We start from the raw sequence: 16,049 nt of genomic DNA, 5'->3' as shown, positions 1-16,049 counted from the left end.
ACTGACACAAGGCATGTTTAGATCAGATATTAGTAAGAAATTCTTGACTGTGAGAGTCGCGAGGTGCTGGCACAGGTTGCCCAGAGAAGCTGTGGCTGCTCCATCCCTGGAAGTGTTCAAGGCCAGGTTGGACGGGGCTTGGAGCAACCTGGTCTAGTGGAAGGTGTCCCTGCCTGTGGCACGGGAGTTGGAACTGGATAGTCTTTAAGGTCCCTTCCAATCCAAATCATTCTGTGATTCTACAATCACAGTTCCATCGTGATTCTACGATGCCCTGTGAATACGCCGTGCAAGGCTCCAGAGGTCAGATTCTGGGGAGGTCAGCGGTTTGCACCCCCGCGCACCCCACCTTCCCGGGGCGAGCGGACGACGGAGGTGAGAAAAGCAGGAGACAAGGAGGAAAAGGAGGAGAAGGACGACGAGGAGGAGGAGGGCGATCTCGGGCGTGGATCCTCCGCCGGGCGGGGAGGAAGGCGGGAGGGAAGGAGGGCAGGAGGGCTGGAGGCGGGCGGTGGGCGGGCGCGGGGCGGTGGCAGGCGGGGAGGGAGCCGGGCGCCCCGCGGACCATTCGCGACCGGCGGCGGCGGCAGCGGTGGCGGCAGCGGGGCTTTGAGCGGCGCCGGGCCCCCCGCGGGCAGCGCTGTCAGCGGCGGCCGCCCCCTCCCCGGACATGAAGCCGAGCCCCGCGGGCGCCGCGCCGGCGGCGGGGCCGGCACCGGGAGCGGCACCGGGAGCGGCACCGGGAGCGGCACCGGGAGCGGCACCGGGAGCGGGGGGACCCGCCGGGGCACCGCGGGAGCCCGATGCGCGCTGGAGGGAGAAGGGCGAAGCGGAGGCGGAGCGGCAGCGCACCCGGGAGCGGCTGGAGGCCACGCTGGCCGGGCTGGGCGAGCTGGAGTACCTGCGGCAGCGCCAGGAGCTGCTGGTGAAGAGCCTCCTGCTGCGGCGGCCGGCGGGAGCGGCGCCCGGGGCGCAGGGCGGCCGCGGGGACGCGCCGGGAGAGGGGCCGCCGCCGCGCAGCCTGGAGGAGAAGTTCCTGGAGGAGAACATCCTCCTCCTGCGGAGGCAGCTGGTGAGCGGGGGCGGGGGGCGCCGGGGGATGCGGGCGGGGAGCGCCGGGGGATGCGGGAGAGGAACGCCGAGGGATGCGCGGCCGCTCGGCCCCGCGTGTCGGTGTGACCCGCGGGTCCTGCCCGTGGAAGGGCGAGGAAGGAGCCGGGGACCCCCTCGGGGAGCGCCCCCGCCCCGCTGTCACGGCGCAGGGGAGGCGGCGGGCCGGTGACAGCTCGGGAGGGAACGGGTCTTACCGGCGTTTTGCCGGTGGCCGCACAGTTCTCTTCGGTTCCCGGAGCCAGACCGGCGGTCCCACTTCCATTCAAGGCAAGAGAGGCGCTGCCGTTGCCATGAATGGAAGTTGGGAGCCAGCTCCCGCGTCCCAGCCCCGACCGGAGGTTCCGAGCGCTCGGGCACCGGCAGGATCGGGCTCGTAAAGAAGGGATGCTTTTGTTGAAGGACGCGCTTTGGAGCTTGTGTGGGAAGAGGCGGAGGGCGGCATGAAGCGGCAGATCATTTTTCAATGAAAATAGCGTACAGCTGTGCCTGGCGCTCTTTGTGCGCGGCTCAGCGTTTGCTTTCACCCAGGGAGAAGTTGGATTGCGTGATTTATTTCACTGATTTCTTCTTTTCCCCACCCCGCTGTTTCCCCCCCCCCCCCTTTTAATATTTCCTATTAGCCTTTTGGTTTAGTTAATTTAGGATTATTTCCTTCTTCAAAAGATAAAAATTAATGATTTTTCTGCTGAGAAGGGGCTGGCTGGCGGCCGAGAGCCGTAGTGAAGGACCAGGGAATCATTACTCAAAAAAAAAAAAAAAAAAAAAGACCAAAAAAGCCCGGGGATTTGTGGTAGCACTTTAATTTGTGCACTTGACATTGGAGATTGGAACCAGATGCAGTGCTGCTGGGGGAGGGGGCGCTGGTGGCAGTAGGTGGCGCAGCGAAGTTACCCCTTGAACCCATCACCTTCTCCAGCCTGGCTGCCAGCCAGCCCCGGCTCCCGCAGAAATGCGGGAGAGGACCTGGAATCGCCCCTTTGGGTTCTCTGAGGATGGTCTTAAATGCCAGCACATCTTCAAACAGCCTCGCCAGCGCTTTTTGCATTTGCTCTCCCTTTGCCCAAGGCCAGGTTGGACGGGGCTCGGAGCAACCTGGTCTAGTGGAAGATGTCCCTGCCCATAGCAGGGGGTTGGAACGAGATGAGCTTTAAGGTCCCTTCCAACCCAAACCATTCAAGGATTGTATGATTCTGTGACTGGCCCATCCAAGGGGAAAGGTTGTCCTGGATTTAACGGGTTTAGATCTAGTCCAGCTCTAAGCATCAAAACTCTTTGCACTGAGTGTATCAGAGCACCCCCTGTGTGCCGATAAAATGATGCACTCAAAGAAACAAAAGTAGATGAACCTTCTTCCTGCCTCCTCCACTTTCCCCAAAGCCAGAGCAATTAAAGGGTATGAAGCTGAACAGGTGATGGATAAGCAGCATTATAATACACATGGGGAAACTGATTGTGTTGACCGTGGGTTAATGAGTGCCTTGCAAAATCATTTCTTATTGCTTATTTTATGCCATCAAATTACCTTCATAAATAGCCCAAAAATTCATCTCACGGCAATTTTACACAATTATAGTGAGAGAAGGGGAAGAATCACTTTTCCTTCCTGCTGCACTGCAAAACTAATAAAAGGGCTGCGATCCCAGCCCTGGGAATCTTGCTCTCTGTATGGCAAGACTATAAGCTCGTAATGTGCAGCAGAACAAGGCGGTTCCCACACTACAGGCACTTGTTGGCAGAGCTGTTTCGTCCATTGTGTGAGCAGATGTGATCTTTGACTAACACCACTGTGGTGGCGAACGTGCCCCGTTGGGCTGGCACAGCTGCCCAGCCCGTTTCGTGTGCCCGGGTCTGGTTTGACCCCACCACACAACGCAGCTTTGTTGTCACAGCTGTGGTCAGCACAGCGTGTTGGTCTTCCTAAATCGTGGAGCGTGCTCCTTATGCAGAACTGGCTGGAAGAGGCTGGGATGAAGTGCCTGCATAATTCTTCGCTGAAGTATTTATCATCTAAAATTTCACGGCTTTGTTCGGGGTTTGTTTTTTTTTTAATAACAGAATATTGACAAGGTACTCCCACAGTGCTCAGATGGAGAAGTCTGTCTTTGGAACACCTCCTGAAGGAGCTGATGTTCTTTGTCTTCTTCTTGTTTTCCAGAACTGCCTGAGGAGGAGGGATGCTGGCTTGTTAAATCAGTTACAAGAGCTGGATAAGCAAATAAGTGACCTCCGCCTGGACGTGGAAAAAACAGCAGATGAACACCTTGAGACAGACAGTCGTCCAAGTTCAGGTAAGGGCCCAGCAAAATGAAGCCTCCCACCTGGAATTAAACTGGATGTAGTTTTTCATGCTGTAGTTTCCACTAGCACAACAGTGAATGTTTACAGCATGTTCACACTCTGATGATCAGTTCCTACTAACAGAATTCATCTACCGCTGAAAAGGGGCATCTCAAGCTTAATTAGATTTTTAGTGTTTGAGGCCTTTTTTTTTTTTTTTTTTTGCAAGGGCACCCTCAAATTAGTTCAGGAAGTTCTAATTGTCCTGCATATTAGGAAGGAGACTGTAGGAAAAAAAGAAAGGTGAAAGGAAGCACCACCAGCAGGGGGAAATGTGTCAAAATTGATCCTACAGCCAGAAGGGAACATAGAATAAAACAATTTGATCCCCCATATATTGAATTTCATCTCATTCTAACTGTGTTGAAGCCAGTAAGTGGTATTTAACTATGGGGAGCTTTTCCTGGAGGCATTTAGACTTGTTCTAAAAGTACTAAAAAGTGGAGAATCCACCAACTTGCAATTGTTAAAGCCATTGCTAATTTTGAATGTGAATTCGACTTGTTCCAGCACTGATTTTTTTTTTTAATATCCTTTTATCCCCTAAAGAAAGGTCTCTCTCTAGTGCACAGCTTTTCCTCCTCTTGGAGGTGCTATACAGTATAATTCCTGGTTTGGTTTTTTTTTGATGAGCTAAACAGGTCAAGTTCATGAAGTCATTCATTTTAAGGCATTTTTCCAAGCTCCTAAATAGCTTGATGGCCTCTTTCCAGTTTTTTAGCTTTGTTTTAAGCGTGCTGGATTCAAGGACTGGGCTCACCATTCCAATGTCTTTCTTACCAGTGCTGTATGGACTGCTGAAGTCATTTCCCTGCTGCTGTTCATTAGTCTCTTTGTACATCCAACAATCTCATTAGCTTTTTTTGCCATATCATTAAGCTTGATTGAGCTGCTTTTCCACGCTGACTAAGCCCTTTCCAGGATTATTGTTTCCAGGATGCATCCCCATTCTGTAAGCATGCCCTGCATTCCTCGTTCCTAAATGTGCAATTTAAATTTTGTTTATGGTATGTAATTTTTTCTTGAGTAGTCCCAATTTACAAGGAAATTAAGTTTTATGTGTCTGCACATTATTTACCATTTTTCTTCTTTCCTGTCATCCACAAATATTACGTTTAGCCCCAGAACTTTGAGGAAAATAGTGAACAGCACTGGGCCCAACACTTTTGTAGTCAAGTAATAGTTGGAGAGTCTGTCTTGGAAGTGTAACACTAATAAATGAGTGGGCTGTCAAAGAACCTGGATCCTTCTTGTTAAAATCTGAAAATCCCTGTAAAGGTTAAAACCCCCACTCTTGTAAAGGTTAAAAAAAAGTTAAAAATTTCTGCTGTTTTACTTTTAAGTGTTTTGCTTTTAAACAGAATCCTTCTTGGCAATAAGGGTATTACTAAATTGGGGGCTGGTTTTGGGGTGACTGAATGAAATCACGTAACTAATTGCAACAGAGGAAGCCAACTCAAACATGAGCTTGACTGCCTTTCTGGGGACACAAATGGTAACTTTGTGTAGACGTAACTAACATAAATCCAAACTCTTATTTTTATAGGGTTTTATGAGCTGAGTGATGGAGCCTCTGGATCGCTTTCCAATTCATCTAACTCTGTCTTCAGTGAGTGTTTATCCAGTTGCCATTCTAGCACTTGCTTTTGCAGCCCTTTGGAGGCAACACTGAATATCTCAGATGGACGCCCTAAATCTGCAGGTATAGTAAAAGCAGGTCGAGTACATCATACTCCAGGAGGTGGCTTTGGCTTTGGAAATACTGCCTCAGGAGTACCTGGGTTGGATTAACCCTTCTTCCTTTCATGTGACGTCTTATGCTCTGAAAAGATTCCAGTGCCTCTCACGTACATGGGTCACAAGGCAGGACTGTTTGCCCTCCACTGCTCCAGCCTTTCATGGGAACATGTCACTCCAAACACATGGAAATAACTTGTGAGGATATATCAGCTGCTCTACCCAGCAGAGGGCAGTGGTACCTGTTCACAGAAACCCATTAGTCGGCTTATTTCTTGTGGTTTCCTCTGGAAAAGCATTTTTAGTAAATTGTAATAATTAAAGGTACCTCATAGCCAAATCCTCATTACAGTCACAGAGTAAGGAGGTAGCTACAGGTTTTAAGGGGTCAGGGTGCATGTCAGTCTGTTTGTAGCAGTCATTTTTGTCAGTGCTGATGGTCCTCAACCCCCAGGTGACCGTGGTGAGGTGTGTCCTGCATTTATAAAGTGTAGACCAATAGACATTATGAACAGAGAAGATATCCTTTGTCTCTTTGGCAGAGAGTTGTGGACTTTCCTCGGACACTGGGCTGAAGATGCAGACCTTGATGTGTGGGATGATTAAATAGGAAGGGCTCCTCTGCCTGCTGTCCATAAAGGACACTTCAGTAGGACTTTTGTCCTTTGTTTTGTGGATTATTGGTTGCAGACATACTCATTCAAAAGCCTTAGCTCATTCTGGGCTGTGGAGGATGCTTCCAACCACGGTATTTCCAATTTCCACTCTGCTCTTTGAGGTTAACTTACAGTGATTTGTTGTGAATCAAGTACATTCGTGCTCTTTTAATTCCGAAGTGGGAAAACACAGCTTTGGATACATTAATTCTGAGGTGCTGACAAGTCCTTTAAGTTACCCTTTGAGCAGCTTGAGGTAATTTAATGCTCCCTGTTGTAAAGATGTATGTGATCTTCATGGGCCATGCATAATAAGGAAAACATACGCAAGGAATTCCAGCTGATTGCATTGCAATACGTATTTTTATGTATATATCATGAAAACCTAAACCTCTTGTTATTCATACTGTCTCACATTTAGTTTCTAAAACTGGCAGTTTTCGAAGAAACCTTTTTGTCAACATTTCCCGATTCCAACAGAATTTAGGAAAAGTGGGAAAACCGTGAGGAACTTCATGCTCCTAACTTCCCTGTTCTTCCCCTCCTGCTCACACAGGAACTCTGTCAGCTGCTTTCATCAACGCCTGTGAGACCTCTTTGAAATAAGCCTTAGATAAGTGATGAGCGCTGAGCATTCAAATTTGAGTACCCTGGCTGAAGTTTCCAGCCCAAGGGTAGAAAACAGGACTGGCAGAGATCTAGAGGGATCATTTAGATTGTACCCCTACCCAAGCAGACAAGGGCAACTTCTTAAGCTTAAGAAAATAATAATCTTAGGTGCTTGGGTTGAAGCCCTGTTCTTAAGGTCTCTTACCTCCCCAGTAAGCACCTTAGCCATTAAATCTGACTCATGCATCCTGAAACGCACTGGATTTCTCTTGCAGAACTCTCTTTGCAGAGCCAGGGCTAGGATGTCAGCTGGATTGACCTGCACTCCTTGTACTTGTGTGAAAAGATGAGCCTGTTTCCCATTCTTGAACCCTTTATCGCTCAAAAGGAGCATCTGTTATTATTATTAACATTATTATAATTATTATGATAATAATAGTAATAATGATAATAACAACAATAATAAAATTAAATCTGGATTTTTTTCCTGACCCAAGACATGCTTGGAAGAATCCAGAAGTTAAATTTGTCAATAAGTTAGAATTCATTGTTCTCTTGTCTGTATTTTTTTTTTGTTTCTCTTTGGATTTAGCGAAGTAAAATACAAAGTTCATACATGCTGAGGCCTGCAGTGAGTTTTACAGGTGACTGTGTAAGGTGTAAGAGACCCTTGCACACTCCTGTGTGGCTGAAAAGTAAGATAGGAAGCTCTTAAGAACCTGGGCAGAGGTTTGAAACCAATGTAAAAGTTCTCATTAGGGCTGTGATTTTTATTGTTTCAATCATGTGGTCGTAGTGGGGCAAATTCCTACGTAGATGCAGTTACAAAGAGCCCCACAGAAGAGTAGTGCTGCTTTTATATCACTTGAATGGCACGTCCTTGGTTGCAAAACTGCTGCTGCTGTAGTTAAAACGTTGCGTCGTGTGCATAGATGGGACCGGTGTCCTTGGCAGCACGTTAGAAGCGTATCACAGGTGTCCCTGGCAGGTTCTCTAAACTCTTCTAAAATGCCTTTCAGATCTCATAGGCTGGATGGACTATAATAAGGAAGGCCAGCATGAGGACCAGACCGCAGGCTCTGTCTGTCGCTCTTTGTCCACACCGCACTCAAATTCCCTCGATGTCGTTGCAGATGTACATCCCAAGTACCAGTGCGATCTGGTGTCTAAAAACGGGAACGACATCTACCGGTACCCCAGCCCGCTCCACGCTGTGGCTGTGCAGAGCCCCATGTTCCTCCTCCCCGTGACTGAGAACCCCCAGCGAGAAGAGGAGAGGCTCGGTGGCGATATTAGCGACGTTTGCACCCCGTCGGAAACGGACTCGGGACAATCCGCCAACACCTTCCTCCCGCAGAGCTCCTGGCCGGCGCCCTGCCCTTCCACCAGCAAGAGGATAGACAGTTACATCTTGAGCCTGGTCCAGAAAAAGACTCACGCGGTGAGGACTAACAAACCCAGGACGAGCCTCAACGCCGATCCCACCAAAGGGATCCTGAGGCACGGAAGCATGTGTGTCAGGCAGCCGGCAGCCGTGGTGGCTCACGGCAATGTCGTGAGCCTGAAGAGCTCCAAGCAGGTGTGTTTGCCCCCCGGTGGCACCCCCGCTCTAGACCACACAGCACCCTCTCCCTTAAAGCAGAGGCCGAGGGAGCCAGCTGGCGAGCAGCTGGAGAGCAGGAAGGCACCTTTGCCGGCAGCTTTCCCACCCGGCACAGCAACGGAACTTCAGAGCAAGCACCTGCCACGGGGTGTCAAACCGGCACCGCCGGAGCTCAACCGCGGCGTGGCGGCCACAGCAGGGGATGTCCCCAAGGAGAACGGCCAGCTCTTCGCTGCGTCTCCCAAAGAGAGCCCAGGGAAGCCCGTGGTACTGCAGCCAGAGAACAGGGTCAGCCAGCCTCCCAAAAAGATCCTGCTGAAGAGCAGCTTGCAGGCAGCTCTCTCCTCGTCGCCAGCTGTCGAGGAGAGGCCCGCGCTGGATTTCAAAAGCGAGGGCTCTTCCTCGCAGAGCCTGGATGATGGGCTGCTGGTGAACGCCCAGTACATCCCTGCCCAGCAGCAAAGCATGAAACTTCACAAAGGCACCCGAAATGTCAAGATTTTGAAAAGCTCTGCATTGAAACACAGGTCCCACCTTGCCAACGGGCTGGAAAACAGCTCGCAGACCTTGCGGGAGAAAACCAAACCGGTGGGCAAGAAGTGCCGCTTTCCCGAGGAGTTGGATACAAATAAGAAACTGAAAAAGCCCTCGTCCCGGGGGAAGAGAGGCAGCGGGTTGCCGCTGGAGCCGGGCCCCCCCAGCCGGCAGGGTGGCCTGCACAGATCCGCCCTCCGCTCCCACGGGCACGGCCGAGAGGTCGTGGTGGCCAAGCCGAAACACAAGCGCGCCGACTACCGCCGGTGGAAGTCGTCGGCGGAGATTTCCTACGAGGAGGCCCTGCGGAGGGCCAGGAGGAACCGGCGGGAGGGCGTGGGGGTCTACCCGCAGGTGCCCCTGCCCTACGTCAGCCCCTACGCCTACGTGGCCAGCGACTCGGAGTACTCGGCAGAGTGCGAGTCCTTGTTCCACTCCACCGTGGTGGACACGAGCGAGGATGAGCAGAGCAACTACACGACGAACTGCTTTGGAGACAGCGAGTCAAGCCTGAGCGAGGTGGAGTTCGTAGGGGAGAGCACGACCACCAGCGACTCTGACGAGAGCGGGGGCCTGATTTGGTCCCAGTTTGTCCAGACGCTCCCCATCCAAACGGTCACGGCGCCGGAGCTGCATGAAAATGCGGCAAAGGCCTTTGTCAAAATCAAAGCCTCCCATAACCTCAAGAAGAAGATCCTCCGCTTTCGGTCAGGCTCCCTGAAGCTCATGACGACCGTCTAGTGAGGTGACTTGGTGGAATGTATCTGCTTCTGCTTTCGGAAGCAAGGTGCTTTGTTTTTTTGTACATATTTCCACAGAATTTTTTTTTTTTTTATACAAATATTTAAAACTTAAGGTAAATTATGTCACTTGTCTTCAGAACTTGGGTGGATACTAGTGCCTTTTACGTGGAAATAAAAGACCGTTATAAAAAACGAAAACCCAACATAACACTGCCATTTCAGTGGTGAACAGCCTCCAGCGTGTGGTGTCAGAAGGCTTTGAAAAAAGGCTAATGTTTCTGAGTATGGATCTCCCTTGCCTAGTTTTTCTAGTTCTGGGTCTTATACAGGATATTGACAGCTTAAGGTCATAAGTTTTTAGGGAAAAAGGGGGAGGGAGTGTGGGTGGTTTTCATGCTTTTGCTTGTCCCTTTCTGCTGCTGCTGTTGCCACATCTTGAACTTCTTCCTCCTGGTAGTCTGGCCTGTTTTTTTTTTTTTCCTTTTCTTGTTGATTCTCTTCTTAAAACTCACCCCTGTCCTCCTCCAGCCTTCCCCCACCAGAAAAGGGCTCCTGTTCAATCTGTCTGCCTTCTCTGGAGTGCACTCTGCTCTGATCTCCCGGGAGTCCCGCTGCGGACGGCGGTGGTGTCCAGAGTAAACTGCTGGAGCAGCTGACCAAGGCTTAGTAACTTCATTATATTGTGTAAAACTGCTTTTGAAAAAGAAAGAAAAAACCCATATGCATGTCACGTGCATGAGTATCAGTAGTTTTAATATTCCTGTTGATGTCCAATTTACTGTACATCATCAATGGCTGTTTTTATATATATATATATATATCATTGTGTAAATTAATATAACACATCATATGCTGTAATAAACAGTCTGTTTTAATACTTTTTAAAGTTTGTTACGTTGGTGCAGACCCAGTCAATGGTTTTATATTGGCATTGTCACCACTTAGATGTGTCTGATGTGACCTGTTAAAGTTCCCTGCATTTAGCAATGCAGGAAACAGAGAAAGTTTAAAGTGTTGCTGTGGATGTGACTTGTGCTGTGAGGGAATTGGGTTGTCATGGCTCCTCTTGTTCTTCCCATAACTTGCATTTTTCTAAGGGCAAGGTAGGATTTAGGATCTCAGAGGCATCTTCAGGTTGTTGCTGACGGGCAGCTCACGTTGCGGAGCAGATGGAAGTGTAATATTAATCCTCCTCGCTGTCTGGGTGCTTCCAGACTTGGGTTGGTACAACACAGGGGCAGATGGTTGGTTTCTGTAACCAAATCGATCCGTGTAACGTAACAGGTGTCCCTCTGAAACCTCCAGTAAATGAATCCCCAAGAGCTCTGTGCTCTGGGAGCCGGGCTGGGTGGAGGAGAGCACAGGTCTGTGGTGACCTCCTTAGCTGTGGCAGCTGACTCTATCACAGCCCTGGCAAGGTCATGGAAAGAAGTGACAATTGTGTCACCCACTGGTCTCTGTCTCAGTTTATTCCCATAGGACTGGAGGTGAGTCTGCCAGCAAAAGAGAAAGGAACTATCCATAGGCCACACTGCTTCCCTTCACAGCAACAGCTGTGCAGCTTCCTGGTGGGAAGGCTGGAGGTTTTTGGCAGGTTGAGCTGGTTTCTGCAGGTTCATCTTCTGCTTTGGCAACCACAAAGTGGTGGACATACAACTGGCGTGGGTGCTGTGACTGGTACGGATTTCAGGGATTTGTGTGCAGCCTGTCCGTTCCATGGCAAGATTCTGCTGAGCAGAACCTTCCTTTGTGGTTCCTCTGTGTCCTTCCTGCTGTCACCCACCTGAAAGGCAGAGCAGATTTTTTTCTCAGGTTCCCTTGCATAGCAGATGTAGGAAGGAGAGATCCACCTGGAATTAAACATCTCTGGCAGCAGTTCCTGAGGCAATGGGAACACTTTTTCCAAGAGGCACATTCTATTTTTTAATCTGCAGTGCAGTAAATCCCTACCTATAAAATGTCTTATACTTCTTTTTCTTTTTTTTTTTAAGTAGAGAGATATCAGTTTCTGTAAGTGTTTTAAAGTACATCACAAGCCTGTGGATTCAGTGACCCAGAAAGTCCTTGCACTTCCATCTCCCACGATGCAGGAAAAGCTGTAACTCCCCTTACCTGCTTATAACTGTCCTATTGCTTTACACATGGAAGGGCAGCTTGTATATATATATATGTATGTATAAAAAATTTATATAATGGTATGAAATATTTCATCCAGAAATTACTGGACAGTGGCTGCCACCACAGAGAGGGGAAAGAAGTAATGTTTATTATATGTGGCATTACTAAGGCTAAGCAGCAGCTTAATGCATTCCCATGAATAACTGATGGGTGTTATATCAAACAAAGGGAATGTCTTGTGGAAGCTAGTAGTTTCTTTCCTAGAATATCTCTTAATCATGCCACATAATCTCTCTTTGAGCGAGAAAAACATGTGCAAATCCCTGTAAATCTCCTCAAAGTTGTAGCAGAGTTGCAGAGAGGATCCTCAGACATGCACTCCATCTCTCTGGCTGTAAAGGAGCCACTGGTGGAGAGACAAAGCAACCAGTGGATGAGGTTTTAATTGCAGAGCTATAGCAGATTGCCTTGTTCCAGGTGAGGGAGGCTGCTTTTCAAAAGTGAGCTGCTGAATGGTTTCTTTTCAGATAATTGAGTAAAAAAAACCTAAATAACCACCTAAATATCGCTAAGGCTGTATCAGCTGCAGCCACTGTATTCTGCAGTTCTCTTGCTGAATAGCTTGATACCAGACCTGGGAAATGGGCTGATGGTATCTCTGTCTTAATTGCATCTGAGTCTTTTCAATTTGGGGAAGGAATTTTCCTTTTTTTACAGGATTTAGGTAAGCATCCAGAATCCTTTAGACAGGCCCAGGTTTTTCTATCTACACCCAACCCCCTCCATATTTCTTTTTTATTAACAGATCTTAAGAGTGCTGGAAAAGTACTTGATATGGTCCCAATGCACAACACACATTCTCGTCTCTGGTTCTGATTTAGGAAACACATCTGAGTTAGTAAGTTTGGCTGAAAAACATCTGCTGATCTTGGAGACCAGTTGAATATCTGGCACTTCTTTAAGCTACCTGGCTTTCCAGCTTCACAGCCTGGAGTCCTTGCCCGTGTATTTTTCATACTGTTCACATTTTAATCATCCCCAGTGTTTATGGTTGCCTTTGGAAGTCTGAAGCAGGAACATTTCATTGCACTGGGACCTGTTTCCAGGTGGGGGTAGGTTGTGGTGGGGAAGTTTGGGATTAGGTATCCCTATGCTCTGTATGTAACTGAGTGCAGGAAAGCACAGACACAGAAAGGAACACGAGCAGACCCCTTTAGCTGGATTCCTTGTGATTCAGGAAACACGGTGTTTCTGCACACCTGGAGCACCATCGCTCCCGCTGCGGGAATCAGCATCACACTCTGAGGGGATGAGCGTGTCACTGGGCTGTCTGCCTTCCAGCAGGCTTTTTGGGTCTGTCTTCTGCTCCCCAGCCCCAGCCACCAGCTGTGGGTCAGCAAATAAACAATCAAGCTGTGTCTGGTGCGTGCAGGGTCAGGGAGAGGCCCTGGCGTTGTGCCGAGACGTCCCAACTGCGTGGGGCCCCTGCTGTGGACCTCATGCTTGTCCTGAGAAATCCAACGTGCCTGTGCTGCAAGGGCTCAGACAGCTGGGTCTGAAGGAAGGGGGGAATGGAGAGTCCCATAAATAGAGTGGCCTGATCCTGCTTCAGCTGTATTTCTAAGAGAGGCTGGAAGAAGAGGTGTTTCAGCCTCGTGTTTCAGCTCAGTAAGTTGGACTGGATTAAAGAGAATCCTCTGAGGGACTCTGCCTCCTTTTTTCCAGAACCCTCTAAATGATCAAGGCCACTATCAGCACTGCCACTTGCTCAGGTGCTTAAAGCATCTGACCAAGTCCTGCAAGAACTGGGGACAAGTGATGAGCTTCAGTCCCCCAGGTCTGTTTTTGGCCTTCCATGGCACAGCCCCTGTTTGCAGAGAGCCTTTAAGTCCCAGCCCTCTGCAGCTTTCCCTGTCCTGGGGCTTCAGAGGGAATCTATCCATCCCTTACAAGTTTTCTAGTTTCCTTATGGCCTGGGGTTTTTGCTGGATAAGGACTGAAAAGAAATTCTCCACGACAGTCCTGTGCCTTCAGTAATCCCAAATCTGTTTGTTGGCTCAGAGGAAGGTCAAATGGCAGCTCAAGTGGCGCTCCTCAGGTGGCAGCCAGCAAAGCCATCCCTCAGGGACCTGCATCTCTTTCTGTCACAAAGGGCAGCAAAGGCTTGGGTTGGCTGTGGTCACCACTTGGCAGCTGATTCACCACAACGGGCACGGCTCTCCCTCAGCATGTGATTTTTCTCACAGGAGGGAACAAGGACGTGAACATTTTTGAGGAAGCAGAAACAACTAAATGCATTTTTAATAGCTAACTTCAGTGTCTAGTATGTATCTTTGGAGTAGCCAACAAAAATACACAGCACTGAGCTGCTGGTACGAAAACAGAGCCATTCTCAGCTCTTTGCAATGTCCTGTCCATGGTAGGAGGGGACACAGAAACCGATGGAGACAAATCACAAACCCCAGGTCAGTTTGTCAAACTTGCTTTTCTCCTGAATTTCTCTGAACCTCCAAGGTATTGCACTGGGGCTCCTTGCACGGCATGGTGTTTCTTTTCCTAACTAAACATTATAGATGGAGAACTGTGGTGAGAAACAATTGATGCTGGAGCGTGTCCAGAGAAGGACAAGAGAGGATGAAAGGACTAGAGAAGAAGTCTTATGAGAAGTGGCTGAGGGAGCTGGGGGGGCTCAACCTGGAAAACAAGAGGCTTAGGGGGAACCTTCTTGCTCTCTACAACTCCCTGACAGGAGGTTGTAGCCAGGTGGGGGTCAGGCTCTGCTCCCAAGAAACAAGTGATGGGACAAGAGGAAACAGCTTCAAGTTGCACCAGGAGAGGTTTAGATTGGAACTTAGGAGAAAAACCTTCTCTGCGTTGGAACAGGCTTCCCAGGGAAGCGGTGGAGTCGCCATCCCTGGAAGTGTTCCAGAAATATGTGGATGTGGCGCTTGAGGACTTGGTTTAGTGGTGAACATGATGGTGCTGGGGTAACGGTTGGACTCAGTGATCTTAGAGGTCTTTTCCAACCTTAACTGTTCCATGATTCTTCAAGTGGCTTTAGAGGTTAAAAATTCTCACAGTGCTGAAATGAGGGGAGATATAGAAACCAGTGGGGGATCCGTTTAAAAGGGATACTAGAAAGTGCTTTTTTACACAGCAGGGAATCTGCTACCACAGGAAATAGTGAGACAGATGTAATATCAGCAAGTTCAAAGGTGTTAGAGAAGGTAGGGATGGGTGTGCTTTACCATCCCCAGTCAATGATTGTGGATGCCAGAAGAGTGTGAAGTGAATGGACTGCAAATAGTGGCCAGGCTTGTGTGCTCCCATTCAAGATTGTCTTTCCCTGTTGTTGTTGAACTACCATTAGCTGGAAGAGATGCACCATCCTGTTGACACAGCAGACCATTTCCTCTGCTCCTATGATCTTGGAGTAGCTGATGGAGGTTGTCTATGCAACTGAATTTCCTCACTCTTTATTAGTCTTTTGCCCTCCCAAGTGCTGCTGAAGGCAAGTTTTGCATTGCTTTGCAAAGTTCACTTTCCACGCTTGGCTGACACGTGTTTGTTCAGACTGTGGGCACGTGTTTCTGGTCACTCTCGTCCTGTGACACAATTTCATCCACCCTTTTGCATGGGCAGCCTGTGCTGAAGTCCTCTGTTATGGTGAACATCATTCCCTGTCCTACAAACACCGTTATGGACACAGCCCATAGATGATCCTCATGACTTCAGTCCATACATTAGTCTACCATGGGAGTCACTGTTGGGCAGCAATTTCACACCCTACAGTTGCTTATAAACTCTAGGAGAAGCTGGTGAACTCCAAACCAAATGAACCATCCTAGAGACAAGAATGCCTCCACTGCTCCTTGCCTTGGGACTTTGCTATCCTTGGAGAGCGTTTCTCTCCATCTGACTGTGTCTCCATTGGTGCTTTGGCTTGGAGCAACAGAGCAATCTGGGAGTGAGTCCCATGGTCATCTCCACTTGGTGAGTGCTGGTTTGGACAGCAGAGCAGTTTTAGGGCACACTTGGTAGATGCCTTGAGAACACTGACCCAGGTGGTCCACTCCAGGGACACAGCAAATGTGTTTCTACCCGATCAGGGACATGGGGATCTGACCCAGTGATGGCTCCCTGGAATAACTTCCAGTCAAAAAATATGGGCAAGTTTGGTCCAAATGACACTGGGGACCAGACTTAGTCTAGGCTAAAGTAAACAGTTGAACTGTGTATATTGTACTTGTGGGGAACTCTCTTTGGATCTGCTCCTTTTGTGCTGGGTGACCTCTAATGTAAACAGAGCCTTTCTCTCAATTAATGGCCTTTGTTTCCATGTGTATTCCTTTAAGATCAATAAAGTATATTAACATTAATACCTTCATTTCACTGAGCCAAGCTCTGAAAATCTGGCTTTTGTTCTTTTTAAGGGAGTTGTAAGTCCTGGGAACTAAGACTTTTGTGACTATACTAAAGGAAAACCTCTATGATTTAGACTCTGACCTCATGATGGGTTTCATGTCGTCAGGCTTTGTAAGAAAATTGTTTTATCCCCCCAAAAAACGTCAAGTCTTCTGTGGTCAAGGGCAGGAAGCT

At 48.8% G+C, this 16,049-nt stretch overlaps 1 protein-coding gene across 3 annotated transcripts; it reads left to right on the top strand.

Annotated features, from left to right (window-relative positions):
• The first annotated feature begins 602 nt into the window (after nucleotides 1-602).
• Nucleotides 603-15,846, top strand: DACT1 (dishevelled binding antagonist of beta catenin 1). Of its 3 annotated transcripts, XM_039387678.1 has the most exons (5): nucleotides 603-1,072; nucleotides 3,269-3,401; nucleotides 4,997-5,152; nucleotides 7,472-9,376; nucleotides 9,861-15,846. In XM_039387678.1, exons 1-4 carry the CDS (start codon nucleotides 671-673, stop codon nucleotides 9,328-9,330), a joined length of 2,550 nt encoding a protein of 849 aa, XP_039243612.1. In that variant the 5' UTR covers nucleotides 603-670; the 3' UTR covers nucleotides 9,331-9,376; nucleotides 9,861-15,846. The 3 variants fall into 3 exon arrangements, with proteins under 3 accessions (XP_039243612.1, XP_039243611.1, XP_039243613.1); XM_039387677.1 differs by having other exon boundaries at nucleotides 7,472-15,846; XM_039387679.1 differs by having other exon boundaries at nucleotides 726-1,072; nucleotides 4,997-5,059; nucleotides 7,472-15,846.
• The last annotated feature ends 203 nt before the right edge of the window (nucleotides 15,847-16,049 follow it).

This window comes from Pipra filicauda, unplaced genomic scaffold (assembly GCF_003945595.2).
Source record: "Pipra filicauda isolate LSUMZ 115617 unplaced genomic scaffold, ASM394559v2 scaffold581_size553298_pilon, whole genome shotgun sequence".
NCBI classification, from domain to species: domain Eukaryota; kingdom Metazoa; phylum Chordata; class Aves; order Passeriformes; family Pipridae; genus Pipra; species Pipra filicauda.
Note: the sequence above shows the minus strand (reverse complement) of the source record. Positions and strands in the feature narration are given on the sequence as shown.